Source organism: Talpa occidentalis, unplaced genomic scaffold (genome assembly GCF_014898055.3).
Source record: "Talpa occidentalis isolate TD23 unplaced genomic scaffold, MPIMG_talOcc4v2.1 talOcc4.6, whole genome shotgun sequence".
In the NCBI taxonomy this organism is placed as follows: Eukaryota; Metazoa; Chordata; class Mammalia; order Eulipotyphla; family Talpidae; genus Talpa; species Talpa occidentalis.
This window is the reverse complement of record NW_023604972.1, coordinates 27,444,854-27,461,103: the sequence shown is the minus strand read 5'-3', so window position 1 is coordinate 27,461,103 and position 16,250 is coordinate 27,444,854. Positions and strand designations below refer to the sequence as shown.

The following is a 16,250-nucleotide window of genomic DNA, read 5'->3' as shown; positions in this document are numbered from 1 at the left end:
TTATTAGTGGATGGATACTAGTTAAATTGTTAAATCACCAGAGCAGAGAGATAACTTGTTAATTTACATTGATGGCATTAATTTCTCGATTTTTTTAAAAATAAACTCACTTGGATTTTTTTAAAAGATTTATTTATTTATTTATTTATTTATTTATGCATACAAGAGCTGGGGTACAGGCCAGAGATGCGGGGCAGCAGGGGGGGGGAGGAAGGTGAGAGGATTCACCAGAGACAGAGTGGGGAGCAGAACAGGCAGACTGACTGAAATACACTGCTGAGGGGAGCAGTGGGCAAGCCAGGAGAGGTCTCCTGGCTGGCCGGGGACCAAACTTGTGCTGCAGGCTGTGGATTGCTTCATAGTGCAGTGCTTAACCCCTTGAGCCACCAGAGAGGCCCTCAATGTGTTTTAATTTTGGTCATTGAAATACACTAAAAAAAAATTAACCTGCTGATGATTCTCCTTCCTCCCCTCTATATATTTCTTTTTAACAAGATAATGTTTTGGGAATTTTTATTTATATATTAACAGTTGTTGATTTTACTCTTTTTTAATGCCAATGTTCTTCAGGAAGTAATTTACATTTTTAGTAGTGATACTTCATGTAATCAAGAGCATTTTAATGGTGAAGTAGTTCAATCAGGCTTATAGACAAAAACTTTGAATTATGGTCATATTGGTAATTTTGTTGTTCTTCATTTTGTATTTTTTTTTTAAATAAGTGAAGGTGTGTACAATTTTTTAAAAATCCCTAAGAGGGCCTCCCTGGTGGCGCAAGGGGTTAAGCACAGCATTATGAAGCTATCCACAGCAGCTGCAGCACAAGTTCAATTCCTGGCCGGCCAGGGAGCTACCCACATGGTGCAGCAGACCTCTCCTGTTTCACTGCTGCTCCCCTTAGCCGTGTATTTCAGTCAGTCTGCCTGTTCTGTTCCTCCCTCTGTCTCTGGTGAACTCTCTCACTCCCCACACCTCTGGCCTATACCCCAGCTCTTGTATGCATAAATAAATAAATCTCTAAAAAAAAAATCCCTAAGAGCTGCAGAAGTACCTTTTTGTAATGGGATATAGAAGTTCTATAGCTTTAAAATATAGAATATTAGACTCCTATAGGTGATTTATTTCCTTGTTATTTATCAGGCTGGCCCAGAATGTCTTAAGTGTGAGGAAGGGTGCTCTAAATCACGACCACTGGGTTGTCCTCATCCATGTGTTTTGCCATGTCACCCTGGAGAATGTCCCCCCTGTGTTCAGATGCTTAGAATAAAATGTCACTGCAAGATCACAAGCCTATATGTGGAATGTAGGTAAGTAGACTGAAGAAATATTTTTGCCTTACAAAAATTATTTTAACTTTTTTTTTAATAATTTAATCTGCTATAGTATACTTTAAAAATATTTTTCAGTTGTGTGCCTTAGACTCTAAAGGCCTAGATTTTCCAGTAGAGATCTGGAAGGAAGAAATGTAAATTATGTTGCCTTTTAGATACTTCATCCTGATTTCAACCAGAGCAATTCTTTTTTTTTCCATTTGGCGTCTGTACAATATTTTCTTAGGGAAAAAGTTGAATCAGTACTTTTCAAAAAGTGGGGAAGCACACCTATAACAAACTGTCAGATACAGTATCAAACTAGAATTTTGTTGGGTCAAAATTGACTTGTACATAATTACTTAAGCATAATTTTTAAATTAGAAATTTAAAAAGTAGGCTTTTGTTTCTAATGTTACAGCATTTTTCATATTAAGATGCTACCTTTTCTTTAATAAATGCAAATTTTTACTTGTGGATTATATGGAAGGGTAAAATTTCTATTTTTTTCTATTATCTAACATAATTCAACTACCTATTCAGCTCTGTTTCATTCAAATAAACCATTTGAATGAAAGCCTATTTTACTCAAGTTAAATTTGGGAATATAATTTTGTGGCTGATCATTTGAGCATAAATAATTTTGAAAAATGCCTTTTGATATTATCTTAAATTTGTTTTTGTCATTTAGATTCTAGTCTCATGCTTCATTTAATTTTAAAAGTCAAATTTTATTCTTTTTAAATTTTAAAATTATTTTGTTGGAATTTTAAAAATGAAATACTGTAATATTTAACTTAGGAAATTTTGTACAGAAAACTAAGAGGGAAATTTTGCTTTATTAATTGGAAGATACTGATGAAAAGTTTTGTCTTGCAGGCCCCTAAATTTCCCCCTTTTCTTTTTACCTTTGTTTAGTCTCCAAAGAGTGCATTTCTCTTTATATCTTCTTCCCAGAATGTTGCTTTTCCAAAATTGACTCCTGGATTTTGTGCACTTTTTAAACAACTCTTCCCGTTCGTTAGAGCCCTGATCTATCAAGACTTTTTCAGTGTTTTACCACCTAAGATGGACTTTCTTTCTTTCTTTACTTATTTTTAAAATTTATTTATATATTTTTACATCATTGTTCATTTTTGTACAAGTTTGATTTCTCCTCTCAGGTATAATTCCGATAAAATTACCACCATCCAGATACCTTGAGGCATCACCATAGTCTCTTGTGCTCTTCCTTTCCCTGTTTTGATCCCTCTCCTTCTCACTCCCCTGCTGAATGTCTCTGATGTCTCCGATTTATAGTTTGCCTGCTGATTTTGTCTTTTTTTTCCCCCTCCTGATCTCTTGTTTGGTTTCCCTATATTCCTCCTCTAAGTGAGATGATCTGATATTTTTCTTTTTCCTGCTGACTTATTTCACTGAGCATAATCTCTTCTAGCTCCAGGATGGACTTCTTTTTATGGTGTAATGTTAGCTCAGTCCTCCTATTCTCCTTTCTGCTTTTTTTTCCTAGAACTTCGTTAGCACTCTGGAAAAATTTGCTATGGAGGCTTGAGAAATAGAGTTGCTAGGAATTGATAATTATTTTTCTCTTATAAGAAATTTTAAGCCTGTAGATATACTACCTTCCAGTCATGCTGAAGTGATAGTATTTGAGAGGTTTTATTTGTCATTAAAGAGGTGGATGATTTTGAGGGAGTGGGAGATGTATCTGTTTGTTTGGATTGAGGTGACTGCATTACCTCAGCTTTCCAGAGTACCGTTTTCGTTTTCTTGAGTAAATGTTTTTATGTAGTTTTTCAGTTTCAGTAGTTGTAGTAGTAATAATTTCATTTACTTTTAGTTCCGTGAATTGTTCCATATGTCATCTTTTCCATGTAAACTTTTTTTGGTTTGTGAAATTAGAAATAAAAGATCCAGACCTTAAAAATTTAATTTATTCCTATTATAACATAACATGGAAAAAATTATGTTGGCTATAAGTTCAGAGCTAAGCACCATACCCATAAGAGTGAAAATATACAACTTTTAGTAGGCTTAGCAAAAAAATTTTGTGATATTAAGTGAAATTTCACCAAGAAATTTGCATATGTTAACATACATTTATCATTAATTTGCTATGTCTGCTTGAGATAATAGTTTTGATATTAGTGAGACTAAATTTATAGTATATTTTGGCAGTTATGTACAGTGAAGTAAATGAATAAAAAAGAATAAAGGAAAGGAAAAGGAAGGTAATGAAGAAGAGAAAACATCTGTCTTTCTTTTCTCTTCCTCATTACCTTTCTTTTCCTTTATTCATGCAGTATCTCTTGTGGTTCTATTCAGCAATGATTGCAAACTAGTTTTATTCCTTCCTTTTTCTGAATTATCCATAGAGTCCGATATAGCAGTACTGATTGATCTAAAACGAATCAGTTTCTGAAATAGTTTACCCAAAAACAACTGAACAAAGCTTTTCTATAAACTTACTGCATTTGCCACTAAATAGCCTAAGGTCTTCATTGCAAAGTAACATATTAAGCTACTAGTTTTTAAATCTTTTCTGTAAAGATTTTAAGAATTACAGTATGACTAATGATTGATCTATAGGGAAAGCTTAGTTGTTTTTTTTTTTTTTAAAGATTATTTATGCATACAAGAGCTGGGGTACAGGCCAGAGATGCAGGGGATGAGAGGATTCACCAGAGACAGAGTGGGGAACAGAACAGGCAGACTGACTGAAATACACTGCTGAGGGGAGCAGTGGGCGAGACAGGAGAGGTCTGCTTTGCCATGTGGGTTGCCCTCTGGCCAGCTGGGGATCGAACTTGTGCTGCAGAGGCTGCGGATTGCTTCTTAGTGTGCTGCTTAACCCCTTGCACCACCAGGGAGGCCCCGGAAAGCTTAGTATTAAAGAGAGGCCAGGCACATGAAATTTTGTACTTGCTTCTTGCAGTGATTATCCTTTTGATATTTGATTTGTTGGTAGTAAAGAGCTATAGGATTTGGGTTATCAGAGCAGTTCAAGATTTTGAAGATAATTGTTATAGAGACAATTAAAATATTTCTTAAATAAAATAACTTATAGATATATTGGAAATTATGAATATTTTTTAGAGAACTATAAGATGGATTTCAGTTTGAATGTCTTCAAAACTTCCTTCTTTTTAGAAAAATAACTACAGCTGATGTAAATGAAAAGAACCTCCTCAGTTGTTGCAAAAATCAGTGTCCTAAAGAGGTAAGGTTTAACAGAACCTTTTAAATTGCCTTTTTGAGCATTGTTTCTCTTGAAATTTCTCTTTATTTGTTTATCTGACTTTTTGATTATCCACTTTTGTGGACCCACTAAAATGTGATCGTTGTCTATAAAAATGTAATACATATAATTAGGGTAGATACACCTCTTTATGAAATATGGGGATAGTAAGACAAGGAAGCACTCTGAAGGTTTTCTTTTTAAAAAGCAATTTTAAAGTAGTAGACACTGTCCATTTCATTGCCTCTTAACTTTATATAGGTTATACAATAGTGTTGACCTGATGTTTATCCCTTCCTGCCCCCTCCAGATGTTATCACTTAAACTATAAATAGATCAAGAACTGTGTGGGCTATAAACAGATAGTAAATCCATGCTAGGTTATTAAAAAAATAGCTCTGTGTGTGTGAAATTTAAAGTTCATTATTATCTTGAATTAATTAGTAAAAAGCATTTAGATATAGTTTTTAAAGATTCTGAAGCTTTTATGTGCAGTTTATTCAAGCCTAAAGTTTCCAAAGTGGCTCAAAAAATTTGTTCACAATGAAAAGGTAAAAACTCACAAGTATTTTTATCCTGACAGTTATTTGAGAAATTATTCTATCTGTGTCTCAGCAATCTAGAGTGAGGGTAGTCCTTTTGTTGTTGGAGGTAGGACAGCGGCCATTCTTTCATTTGGGTGGCAGTCAATTTATAAAAATTCCTTTAGACTTACATACCAATAGTATCTCTTTTAATTCTTTATCTTTATACACTTACCTATGTGTTTCCCATCTTACTTAAAAATTATATAAATAGAGTAGGTAGTGCATGATATGTCTTTTGTTAATAATATTTCCTTTTAATTGAAACTTTGGATGCTGTATAGATATTTAAGAAGTATTGCAACTTAAACTTAGGAGTTTAAAAAATTATGTAATATTGTAAGAAAGAATACCATTTCAAGTAATAAGTGACTATGTTAATAATCCTTTGTTACATAAGTGAAACTAGGAACATGGGAGCTTTCAAATTTAATTTTCTGAATTACTTAAATACTCAGTTTTCTCTTGTTAAAATAAATTTTCTTTTACACAAATTTCAGACTCTAGATAAAGAGCAGTTGAGAATGTTTAATTTTTAATCTACTTCAGTAACTTGGTATGATATTCTGATTAGAAATAATATAATTCAGGGATGGCTAATTTGTCATTTAACATTGCTTTGGGGATGATTGATTCACTTATGTTGTTATGACATTTGGTGGGAATAGACAGATGTGCACCATTTATTTAAAAATTTGTTATTCATGATGATAAGTTTTTGGATTTCAGACTATTCTGGAGCCTCTAGTATTACTAGAGTCTACTTGGATTTTCGTAAAAATATATCCATGGACTGGTAACAATCCAAATAGCTATTATAGTTTGGAACAGTCTAGTAGTGGACATTGTCCATTTCATTGTCTCTAAAGAAGTCTAGTTAGTGACCTCTTGATGTTGTTAAGGTCACAGCAGTGGTTCTCAGATGCTGGCATTTATTAGAATTCTTGCAACAACTTGTTAAAACAGATAAATAAGCCCTACCTCATAGTCTGGTTTTGTGGTCCTGAAATGGACCCAAGAATTTGCATTTTTAATATGTATTTATACCGTAGTGATACTGTTGTTCTGTGACCACATTTCAAAACTCCTAGGCTTCAGAGTAGTCATACTTAAAAACAGTTGTGGGGGAGAGAAAGTTGAGTATGATGAAAATATATGTATGTAATTGCTATGTTTTGGTTTTATTTTAGCTTCCTTGTGGTCATAGATGCAAAGAGATGTGTCATCCTGGTGAATGTCCATTTAATTGCAACCAGAAGGTAAAACTTAGATGTCCTTGTAAAAGAATAAAAAAGGTAAGTATTTTAAATGAGTGAAAATATTTACTTATGTAATTTTTGTTTATTTTGGTAGTTCTTTGACTTTGTTTTTTAATCTCTTAATTTTAAGTCCTTATTTTGTAGAATCTTTTTATTAGCTTGTCTGTTTCAGTGAATGCTTATTTTGAAAATCAGCTTTGGCTATAGTTTTCTACACTTTATTAGTAAAAGATTATGTTGCAACCAAGTTCTTCATCCTTTTCTGGAAATCATTGTGCTCCAGTTTTGAGTTCTTTGCACAAGGAATACAGTGTGAGTGATAAGCGAGTGTCATGGTTTAAGAACTGGTCTGTAATTAATGCATATCGTTCTATTTGTGAAACTTTTTTGCTCTTAGTATTGTTTTGAAAATGTTGCCTTAAAAAGACCTCACATGCACAATCTTATAAATCAACAGTCAGTACTCATTCAAGCCACTTTTATTTTATTTTTTAAAGACATTTATTTATACAAGAACCAGGGTACAGGCCAGATGCGCAGGAGGGAGAGGATTCACCAGAGAGAGAGCAGGGAACAGAACAGGCAGACTGACTGACTGAACTACACTACTGAGGGGTGCATCGGGCGAGACTAGAGGTCTGCCGCGCCATGTGGGACCCTCCCAGCCAGCCGGGATCGAACCGGCGCTGCAGAGGCTGCAGACAGCTTCACAGCACCGTGCTCAACTGCCTGTACCACCGGGGGAGGCCCCAAGCCTCTTTTAAACTGAGATGTCTCTCAGATTTTCTCTAATTTCATGTTACTGTTTAAGGGCTGTTCCTCTTAGAAAGACATAGGTGCTCTTTCCTCTTGGCTTGCTTTACACTAGGTCCATGACTAAGAGCTAGGTGGTTCAAAGGATCTCTCTGCCCTTATTTCTTTATCTCTAAAATAGAATTTATACATATATTTGAGAGGTATAAAAAGAGGTAATGCTGATATAGCATTTGGCACAATGACTGATATGTTTAATAAGTAGAAGCTGCTATTATTATTAGTTTAACACTCACTGTTGTTACTGTATACTCTTCTTTATTGTGTCCTCTGTCCCTAATAGTGCTTGGCATGTAATAGACTCTATATTTACCTTTTAAATGCAAAAAGATGTCATCTTTCTTTAGACTGATAGACATAATGTCCACAAGCACACAGCATTTATTTTTGTGCTTAATATTCATTGATGTTATTTTTCCTCTGGAATATCCATGGAAGACAAGACTGTATTTATCACTAATCTCAGCCAAAAAGTAATAAAAGGGAAAACCCTGCTAAGAAATAAAATGTTTTCACTTCAGTATATGCACTTTACTTATAGGATTTGGTTATCTCATTTCTTAACTCTGGTAGACTTAACTAAAAAACTGGAGTCTGAGTATATGGCAAAAAAGGCAAAATCAATACAAATAAGTACACATAGAGCAAAAGTAACATGAGGCAGCAAGAAACAGGTAATGGATTAGAGGTAGACAAAGATCTATAAAAGCAAAGTTTAAAAGTATTTAAAATAAGATCTGCTTTATTAGAATAATAACAGAAATTGTTCATAGTGTTGATTTCAGGTCATCAAGAAAGTAATTTGTTCTTAATTAATTTTTATATAATGAAGTACAAATATCTTTAGAATGATTTTCATTTAAACTTTTAAGATTTATTTATGCATACAAGAACTGGGGTAGAGGCCAGAGGTGTGGAGGGTGAGAGGATTCACCAGAGACAGAGTGGGGAGCAGAGCTGGTGGATCTACTGGAAATACACTGCTGAGGAGAGCAGGGGGTGAGACAGAAGAGGTCTGCTGTGGCCTCATGGGTTCGTTCCCCGGCCCTGGATCGAACTCATGCTGCAGAGGCTGCCAATAGCTTGATGGTACTGTCTTTAACCCCTTAGCCAACGGGGAGGCCCCATTTAAACTTATTTAAAAAAAGGGTTTACTACTTGAGAAAAAATGTATAGCTCTCCAGGAAATTATCTTAGAACTGTACTATTTGAGTTGGTAGCTACTAGCCACATATGCAATTTAAATTTGAATAAATTTAACATTAGATAATATTAACTTTCATTTCCTTGATTTCAGTAAGCCACATTTAGCAGGCTCAGTAGTCTGTGGTTAGTGCTACTCTTATTGGGAAGAACAGCTACAGAAAATTTCCATTATTTCAGTGCTACTCTTATTGGGAAGAACAAAAATTTCTAAATAGAACATTTAGAAGAGTAGAAAGAATCAATAAAGTAAAGAATAAAAATAAAACGAAGCTAATAGTGGCTCTAGTAAATCTTAAGTGAATGATTTTAATTTTATAGTATTCACTTTTTTGCAGTTAAAATAGAGTAATCACTCTTTGAACTAAGACATTTAATTGTAAGTGTGTGATCATTAAATATTAATGAGTATGTATGTTAAATAATTTGCATGACTTTAAGCTGTGAGGGAATTTTTTATGGCACACAGGACTTCAAGGAAAACTTAAAATGTGAAATTAAAAAAATTTATTTGTAGGAATTGCAGTGCAACAAAGTACGTGAAAACCACATTTCAATAGAATGTGATAGCATGTGCAAGGAAATGAAGCGGAAAGCATTTGAGGTAATATTATATTAAATTTGTTTTTAATGTGCTAAAAGCTTTCCCCTATATTGTACATATAGGGGAAAGACTTGCAGTCTCTCTTTGGTTGGTTTTATAAAGCTAGTTTTATAGTCTTTTTTTTGAATCCTCAGGTGTGCTTTTATTATCTGTTGCATACTAGATTTTCCGTTTTTTTGCAGCAGTTAGTGTATATGATCTCTGGGACATGGGTGTTCATCTCACTGTTAGTGTAAGCCTCCTGAAAATTAGGTTAAAGTAATAAAAAAATTTGGGGATTCTTTGGTGTTTGAGTTACCACTAGTGTCACTGTTGGCCGCCATCAGTGTAATCAACAAATACTCTTGACTTTATTTGAAACTAAGGATTCCCTTCCAGGTGGTCAGTTTCAGTTCTAGACAAAGAGTGGTATTTAATAATTGATTGTAGTTTCTTAGTACGCTAACTGAAGAGAAAATAATCCAGTTTTAAAATCATTTCAGGTTACAATGTTGTAACTTTTTTTTTTAAAGATTTATTTATTTATACAAGACCTGGGGTACAGTCAGAGGCGCAGGAGTAACTCTTTGAATCGTGATATACTATCGTAGTTGTCAAGCTGATTTTTTTATAAGCTGATTTTATATAAGATGTAACACTTCCACCTCCCTCACCTCTAGTTGGTTAGACTGTATCTTCGTTGGTAACACTTTTTAGTATAACATTTATGTTTCTTTAAATAATGTACAACATAAAACTCCCCCAAAGTTGTATAGGTTTAGTAGAGATTTGGTGGGAAGGTATTAAAAAATTCAATGTAAAATTTAATTATTACAGTGTTAACTTGCTTGTACAAATATCTACAAACAGATAAAAGAAGCAGAAGCCAAAGCTGCTCTTGAAGAGGAAAAACGAAGACAGCAGGTAACTAAACACAATATTCAGATTTATGTCTCTGCATCTTTTTTATGTAAACACAAGATATATACTAAGTACAAAATTAGGGTCTAGTCAACTCTTTTTTGTTCTGGACTACAAACAAAAATTAGCCATTCATTTACCTTAGTCTAAGTATATTGCACCTCTGAAAATTCACAAGGTCTTATATATTCTCAGATAGTTTGATGTTCCCAATTTATATCCTTGTAAGTTTCATCCATTTTCCAGCTATAACTTTTAACCTCCCTGTTTTTGGTTGGGGAATGAGGGTCGAGGTGTGGTAGCATTCACTTTAAAGCAACTCTTGGATCCCCTTTCTTTACTTATCTACAATTAATTGAGTTTATTTTACTGAGTTGTGGATTATCTGTAATCAGTATGGTTTACTAGTCAATGCGTTTAATAGTACATTCCCCTATTTTCCAATTAGATTTTAAAAAAATTTTTAAAATATATATTTTACATTGTTACTTTTGTACATTGTTTGATTTCTCCTCTCAGGTATAATCCCTATAAAACTCCCACCACCAAGATACCCATGAACCATCACCATGGTCTCTTGTGCTCTTCCTCCCGTTTTGCTCCCTCTCCCTCCGCTGCTGAATGTCTCTGATTTCTTGTTTTCCTTGTGGTTTTTTTTTCCCTGATCCCTTGTGTGGCTTCCCTATGTTCCTCCTATAAGTGAAACCATCCAATATTTTTCTTTTTCTTGCTGACATTTCACTGAACATAATCCCTTCTGGTTCCATCCATGTTGCTTCAAATGACACGAGTTTATCTTTTTTGATTGCTGAATAGTATTCCATTGTGTATATATACCACATCTTTTTGACCCAACCATCCAATTAGATTCTTAAATGCAGGATTATTATCCATTCTTTGTTATTACCCAAGTAACAAGTATATTCCTGATACCTCCTGTTCATTCAATTACTAGATTGATAACATGCTTTAAAGAGTTGCTTTACTTTGTATTAAGTGACATGTAATTATTTTCAATTTGCGTTTTGGGTTGCTTCATACTTACCAACCAAGTGTAGTGCATGAGTGAGGAAGTTAAAACTTGCATGCTTTGAGGGAAGACATTAGAAACAATGTGACAAATAAAGGTTGACTAAAATGACCTGGTATTTTATGGTTCTATAAAGTTGGTTTGCCTGATATCCCAAATAAGTTACCAGAGCTAAACAGTAAAACATGGGCTGGCTGAAATCCTGGGGGATTACATTCTGAGGAACAAAATCATATGATTAAGTCTTTATGGGTGATTTATGGATAAAATAATGTATATGTTAACTGAAGTTTATATTTCCTTCTGTCACGTAAACATTTTACAGAATCTAACATGAATATTGCATATATATTTTAGTTAATAACTCACATTTTAATTAATTACAGTGTACTATAATATCATCAATTTATAATAATTATGTACTAAAGTTTAATAAGTAGGTCCTTGGTAGTAGGATAAAAATCCACATTTTATGAGTATTATCTTGTTACCTTTTTAGAACCATTTCTTACATGACTCTGCTTTCTAAAATAGTCTTTTTCTTTTTAAAGCATGAAGCATTTTCCCCTGAGTTTTTACTGCTTGTTTTTAAGCATATTTGATAAAAAGAAAAAATCAGTTTTTGGCAGCTCTCTTCTCTTTACTCACTTGAATTTTTTCCATGCAGGTCATTAATGTTTATTACCTTCATTCTCACGGGACATCTCTTAGCATTTGTGAAAAGCAATATATTGTAGGGCCCCTACTAGATTAATGATGTTGATGTGTAAAGTTAATGCTTATATTTTAGGCACTCTGATTTAATTGGACATTTTTGTATTCAGTGTTGAAGTCAGGCCTACAGTCTGAAATAATCTTTTCCATTACTCTCCATTTCCTTTTCTATTTATCTAAATTCTGAATTTGTTGAATACATTCAGTAGTGAGAGAAGAGATCAAATCAACATATTATATGCCATTGCTGTTATCTCCAATTGATTTATTTTTAATCTAGGTGGAATATATCAAATTAATGTATATGTTGAGTTTAATAAAAATACTCTTTTGATTTAGGCTGAACTGGAGGCTTTTGAAAACAGACTGAAGGGTCGCCGGAAGAAGAATAAAAAAAGAGATGAAGTGACAGTTGAGCTAACGCTATGGCAAAAATATAAATATTATCTTCTTCCAGTGTGTGCTGTTATGGTTGTAGTATTTGCATGGTACATAGTCCACAATGTGGATTAAAATTTTTTATCTGTTAATATACCTCAGATTGAACTTAAATTGTTAAATTTGGAATATTATAAAGTATTTATTGTAGAACATGATAGATATTCATATTCATCTCTGTTTTCTCTTCCAGCTGTTCTTAGCAGGACAGATGTTAAACTTTATCTTAATTAGCATACTAGAAATGGTAATATGACATTGTTTAATAGTAAAGGCATGACTGAAATTGCAAAATATTTCATAAGGCATAGTTAGTGACAGGGTAACATCTTGTTCATTGTGCTTCCTTGTATTAACATAGTTGTTCCATTTACTACTTCAAACCAACATTTTTTTGGGTAAAATTAAGATGAAACTGAGCCATATGTGCAATAAGAGGAATATTTCACAATGTTTTGGTTACTTATTAAAATATACTTTTCTTGATCATGTAACTTTGTACTTTTTTAAAAAAAATAATTCCTGAAGAAGCCTTTTAAATTGTAACATGAAGCTATATAATTAGATTCCAAAGTTGGTTTATTAGTGAGAAATATTTATTAGTTATCAAAGTGAATTTTGGGATAGTATGTTCCTCATAGGAAAATACAGTTTTGGTTGTTTTTTTTTTTTTAAAAAGGCCAGGTCAAATTCCTCCACATGTGGCTGTTTCTTGTGTCAAAGCTTTTAACTGAAGTTAGCATGTTTTATAAAACTTCTATGTGTCTTTTCAAAGTAATGATAAAATAGAAAATAATATTTATAAGCAATAAGTGCTGAGCACAAGGCTTATGAGCTTTGTGTACTTATTCTCATTTCTTCTTACTGTGATCCTTTAAGTAGATTTCAGCTGGAGATAACTAGTTCTTACGAAAACAGACTGATAGAGAAATATCAGTAAGCCAAATCTGTTTGAACTATAAGTCATTGTAAATGGTCTTGCTATTTAATTTTTTGTATGATCGTTTTCATTAAAATTTTTCATAACAAATTTGTAATCTAGAATATTTACTGTTTAAAATATTTGCCAAGTCTATGGCTTTAGGCAGCCCATAAGTATCACTATGTAAACTCTATAATATAGTATTTGGTAGGTGCTAAGAAGTGGTTCAAGTATGTTTTAAACAGAAATACAAAGAAGGCTTTTTAAATTTTGCTGAATTTAACTCAGATTTTTAAAATGCCCATCAATCAAAGATTGACTATGTCTAGAATAAAAGAGCAGTCATTCCTTTATGCACTTTCATGTTTTGATTTTAGACTTTTTTACCTTTCCCAACAATAGAGTTTACTGGGTTAATGTTTCAGAAGCTCTAAATTAGATTCGCCACACTCAAGTCTTACCTTACTCTAAAATGAATATTAAAGAATATGAATAACTAAGTGTTTACTTGGGAAGATATTTTCATGTATTTCAGAATCTTGGCCTATAAAGCCAAAACCTAGTTCGTGACTGTTGGTTTTCTATTTTTGCTGTTTTCTTTAATTTGTAGGAAAGAACTTAGTGAAAAGATTGAGTGAAAGATAAATTAAGCTGTTTGCTGTTCTTTGTTTGCTTGACTGTAGCTCAGACTTAATTAACTTACCCAAAGTCACACGGCTATTCCTTTTTTTACAAAAGGTGTTTCCTGTGTGACAGGTACTTTGCAGGTATTGGAGATAGAATGGTGATCTTTTCTCTCGAGGGCTAATACGGAGTGAAAGAGAGCAAGCAAGAAATAGGCATACACATAAAGGAGTATGATTGCATATGGAGTTGAGTGTTGCTGAAAATAGAGAAAATTTTCAGAAAGTGATGAAAGTGGAGGTGAAAAGTCACTAGTTAGTTTAGATTGAGAAAATTCCTCTAAGGAGGACAGTTGAGTTATGACTGACTGACCATTATTTGAAGATCTGAGAGAAAAGTTTATGAAAGAGAAAAAGCAGCAAGCCCTAGGTTTGGAGAGCAGCTTAGCATGATAGAGGAACAGAGAGAATAACTGGGGTGGCTGAAGCACTATGATGAGGTAGGGAGAGTGAGTCTACAGCCAGCTCATAGTGTGCTTGATGGACCGTGGCAAGGAACTGGAGTTCTGTTTAGTTGCAGTTGGCATTGTTGGAAGGCTTAGCCTGGGGATTATGTTTTTGTTTTTGTTTGTTTTACAAGTGCAGCCTGCTGACTTCTATGCAGAGAAAATACTGTAAGGAGGACAGGGTAAAAGCAAGGAGGGAGTTGAGTTGGGAGGCAGTCCAGGTTGGTGCTAGGGATCAAAACAGGGATGTGATGTGTAGCTCAGTTGCCATGGTTCTCCCTTGCCCAGAATGAGTGGGTGAGGACTCTGCAGAAACAACTGCATGATGAATAGGAAGGACTGATTGAAACAGGAGAGAGGAAATAAATAAACTCTTCAAGGTCAAAATGAAGTTAAATTTGGTCTAAATACTTATTTGTTCTGAGGGAAACAAAACAGTACTATTGTCCTATTTGCTTTACTCTGAGCCAGTTTGAGAAGGAATGGGAAATAACTACTAAGAATGACATAGATAAAATTGTGAACATGATGATCTTATTTTCTTATTGTGTCATAAAACTTTATTAGCTTCCTATTTGAAAAATTTATAAAATTTTTATATTGAAGTTTAAACACTTAGGAATTAACCAATACTAGTGTTTGTATTGCAATTAATTTCACTATTAAAGTCTAAATTCAAATAATCTCAAACAAATTGGTAAAGTCGTTGGTGAAATTGTGAGAGGAACTTCACTGAAGTAAAACTTTGAAAATGTTTGCTTTTTTCAAAGAAGTTTGGTTGATGCTTGAACTTCATGGTTATAAATGTTAAAAAAAATTTAAGAAACACAGGTAAGTTTCTGTGGCAGTGTTTAAAGATGTATTATAAGAGGTTTTTGACTTTACATTTTATTTCAGATGACCCAGGTGATCACCTAGCTGTTATGTTTGGCCATCCTTGGGTGTTGGAAAGTGATACTAATGTCTAAATTCAGGGAGCTAAAGTTGAAAAATAGCAGTGTTCGCTCTCTGGTCTTTTCTGGCCTCAATAAAATTACCTAAGTGGGATGAGATTAGATCACCCTAGAGGTTAGATGACCCTAAACCTTTGGTCTTAGTGAGGTTGGTAAGCTTCATAGAGGGAGGAAGACATGGAACGGTGGTTCTTAGAAGAGATGTGAATTTGGGAGGGATGGGAAGAGCTAGGAACCCCTCTGCTCTCCAGAAATTCTTACGGGACAAAAGAAACCAGGTTCCCACCTCGGAAGCTATTTCCATGTAATTCAGAATCTTGGTCTATGGATTAAATTCAGGGCCATTGTTTGCTGATCTTCTGTTCTAAGATTAATTTCCAGTCATTGCGGGAGTAACTACATAAATGGTGCTGTGAAGAATTACCAAGGTAGCCTGAAATTCCACAGTTCAGATTCATTTGAGTTAAAACATTTTTACAGAGACATTACCTAAACACCCTCATTGCCTTCATCTGGCCATTCTGCAATTTTTTTCCCTCATAGTACTAAGCTGCTGTCATTGTATTATGTGTTTTATTGTCTGTCTCCTATGATATAAACTCCATGAAGGCAGGGGTTCTGTAATCCCCAAGTTACAGCCTAGCTATGTAGTATATGCTGGTATTAGTTTCATAGTGCAGCCATAACAAATTATCACAGTGTCTTAAATTAACAGAAATTTTTTCACTTAGAGTTCAGGAAACCAGATGTCTACAATCAAGGGTCAGCATGGTTGGTTTCTTCTGGAGACTGAGGGAAAAACTATTCTATGCCTCTCTCCCAGCTGTTTAGATACCTGGTAGGCATCTATCCTTGTCATTTCTGGCTTGTAGACACCATTCCAACCTCACCCCCATTTTTTTTTTTAAAGATTGATTTATACAAGAACAGGGATACAGGCCAGATGTGCAGGAGGGTGAGAGGATTCACCATAGACAGAGTAGGGAACAGAACAGGCAGATTGACTGAAATACACTGCTGAGGGGAGCAGCAGGCGAGACAGGAGAGGTCTGCTACACCATGTGGGTACCTCGGCGGCCGGGGCACTGCAGAGGCTGTGGACAGCTTCACAGTGCTGCGCTCAAGTGCCTGCGCCACCAGGGAGGCCCCTCAC

General features: G+C 34.2%; 1 protein-coding gene across 1 annotated transcript in view; it reads left to right on the top strand.

The window, feature by feature from the left end:
- The window catches only part of NFXL1 (nuclear transcription factor, X-box binding like 1), a 44,646-nt gene extending 29,953 nt beyond the window's left edge, over positions 1-14,693 (top strand). Inside the window, exons 17-22 of the mRNA XM_037529161.2 lie at positions 1,141-1,307; positions 4,461-4,530; positions 6,323-6,427; positions 8,925-9,011; positions 9,861-9,914; positions 11,995-14,693. Of these exons, the coding sequence (XP_037385058.1) occupies positions 1,141-1,307; positions 4,461-4,530; positions 6,323-6,427; positions 8,925-9,011; positions 9,861-9,914; positions 11,995-12,168 (657 nt within the window). The 3' untranslated portion in view covers positions 12,169-14,693. The remainder of the gene's footprint in view (positions 1-1,140; positions 1,308-4,460; positions 4,531-6,322; positions 6,428-8,924; positions 9,012-9,860; positions 9,915-11,994) is intronic.
- The last annotated feature ends 1,557 nt before the right edge of the window (positions 14,694-16,250 follow it).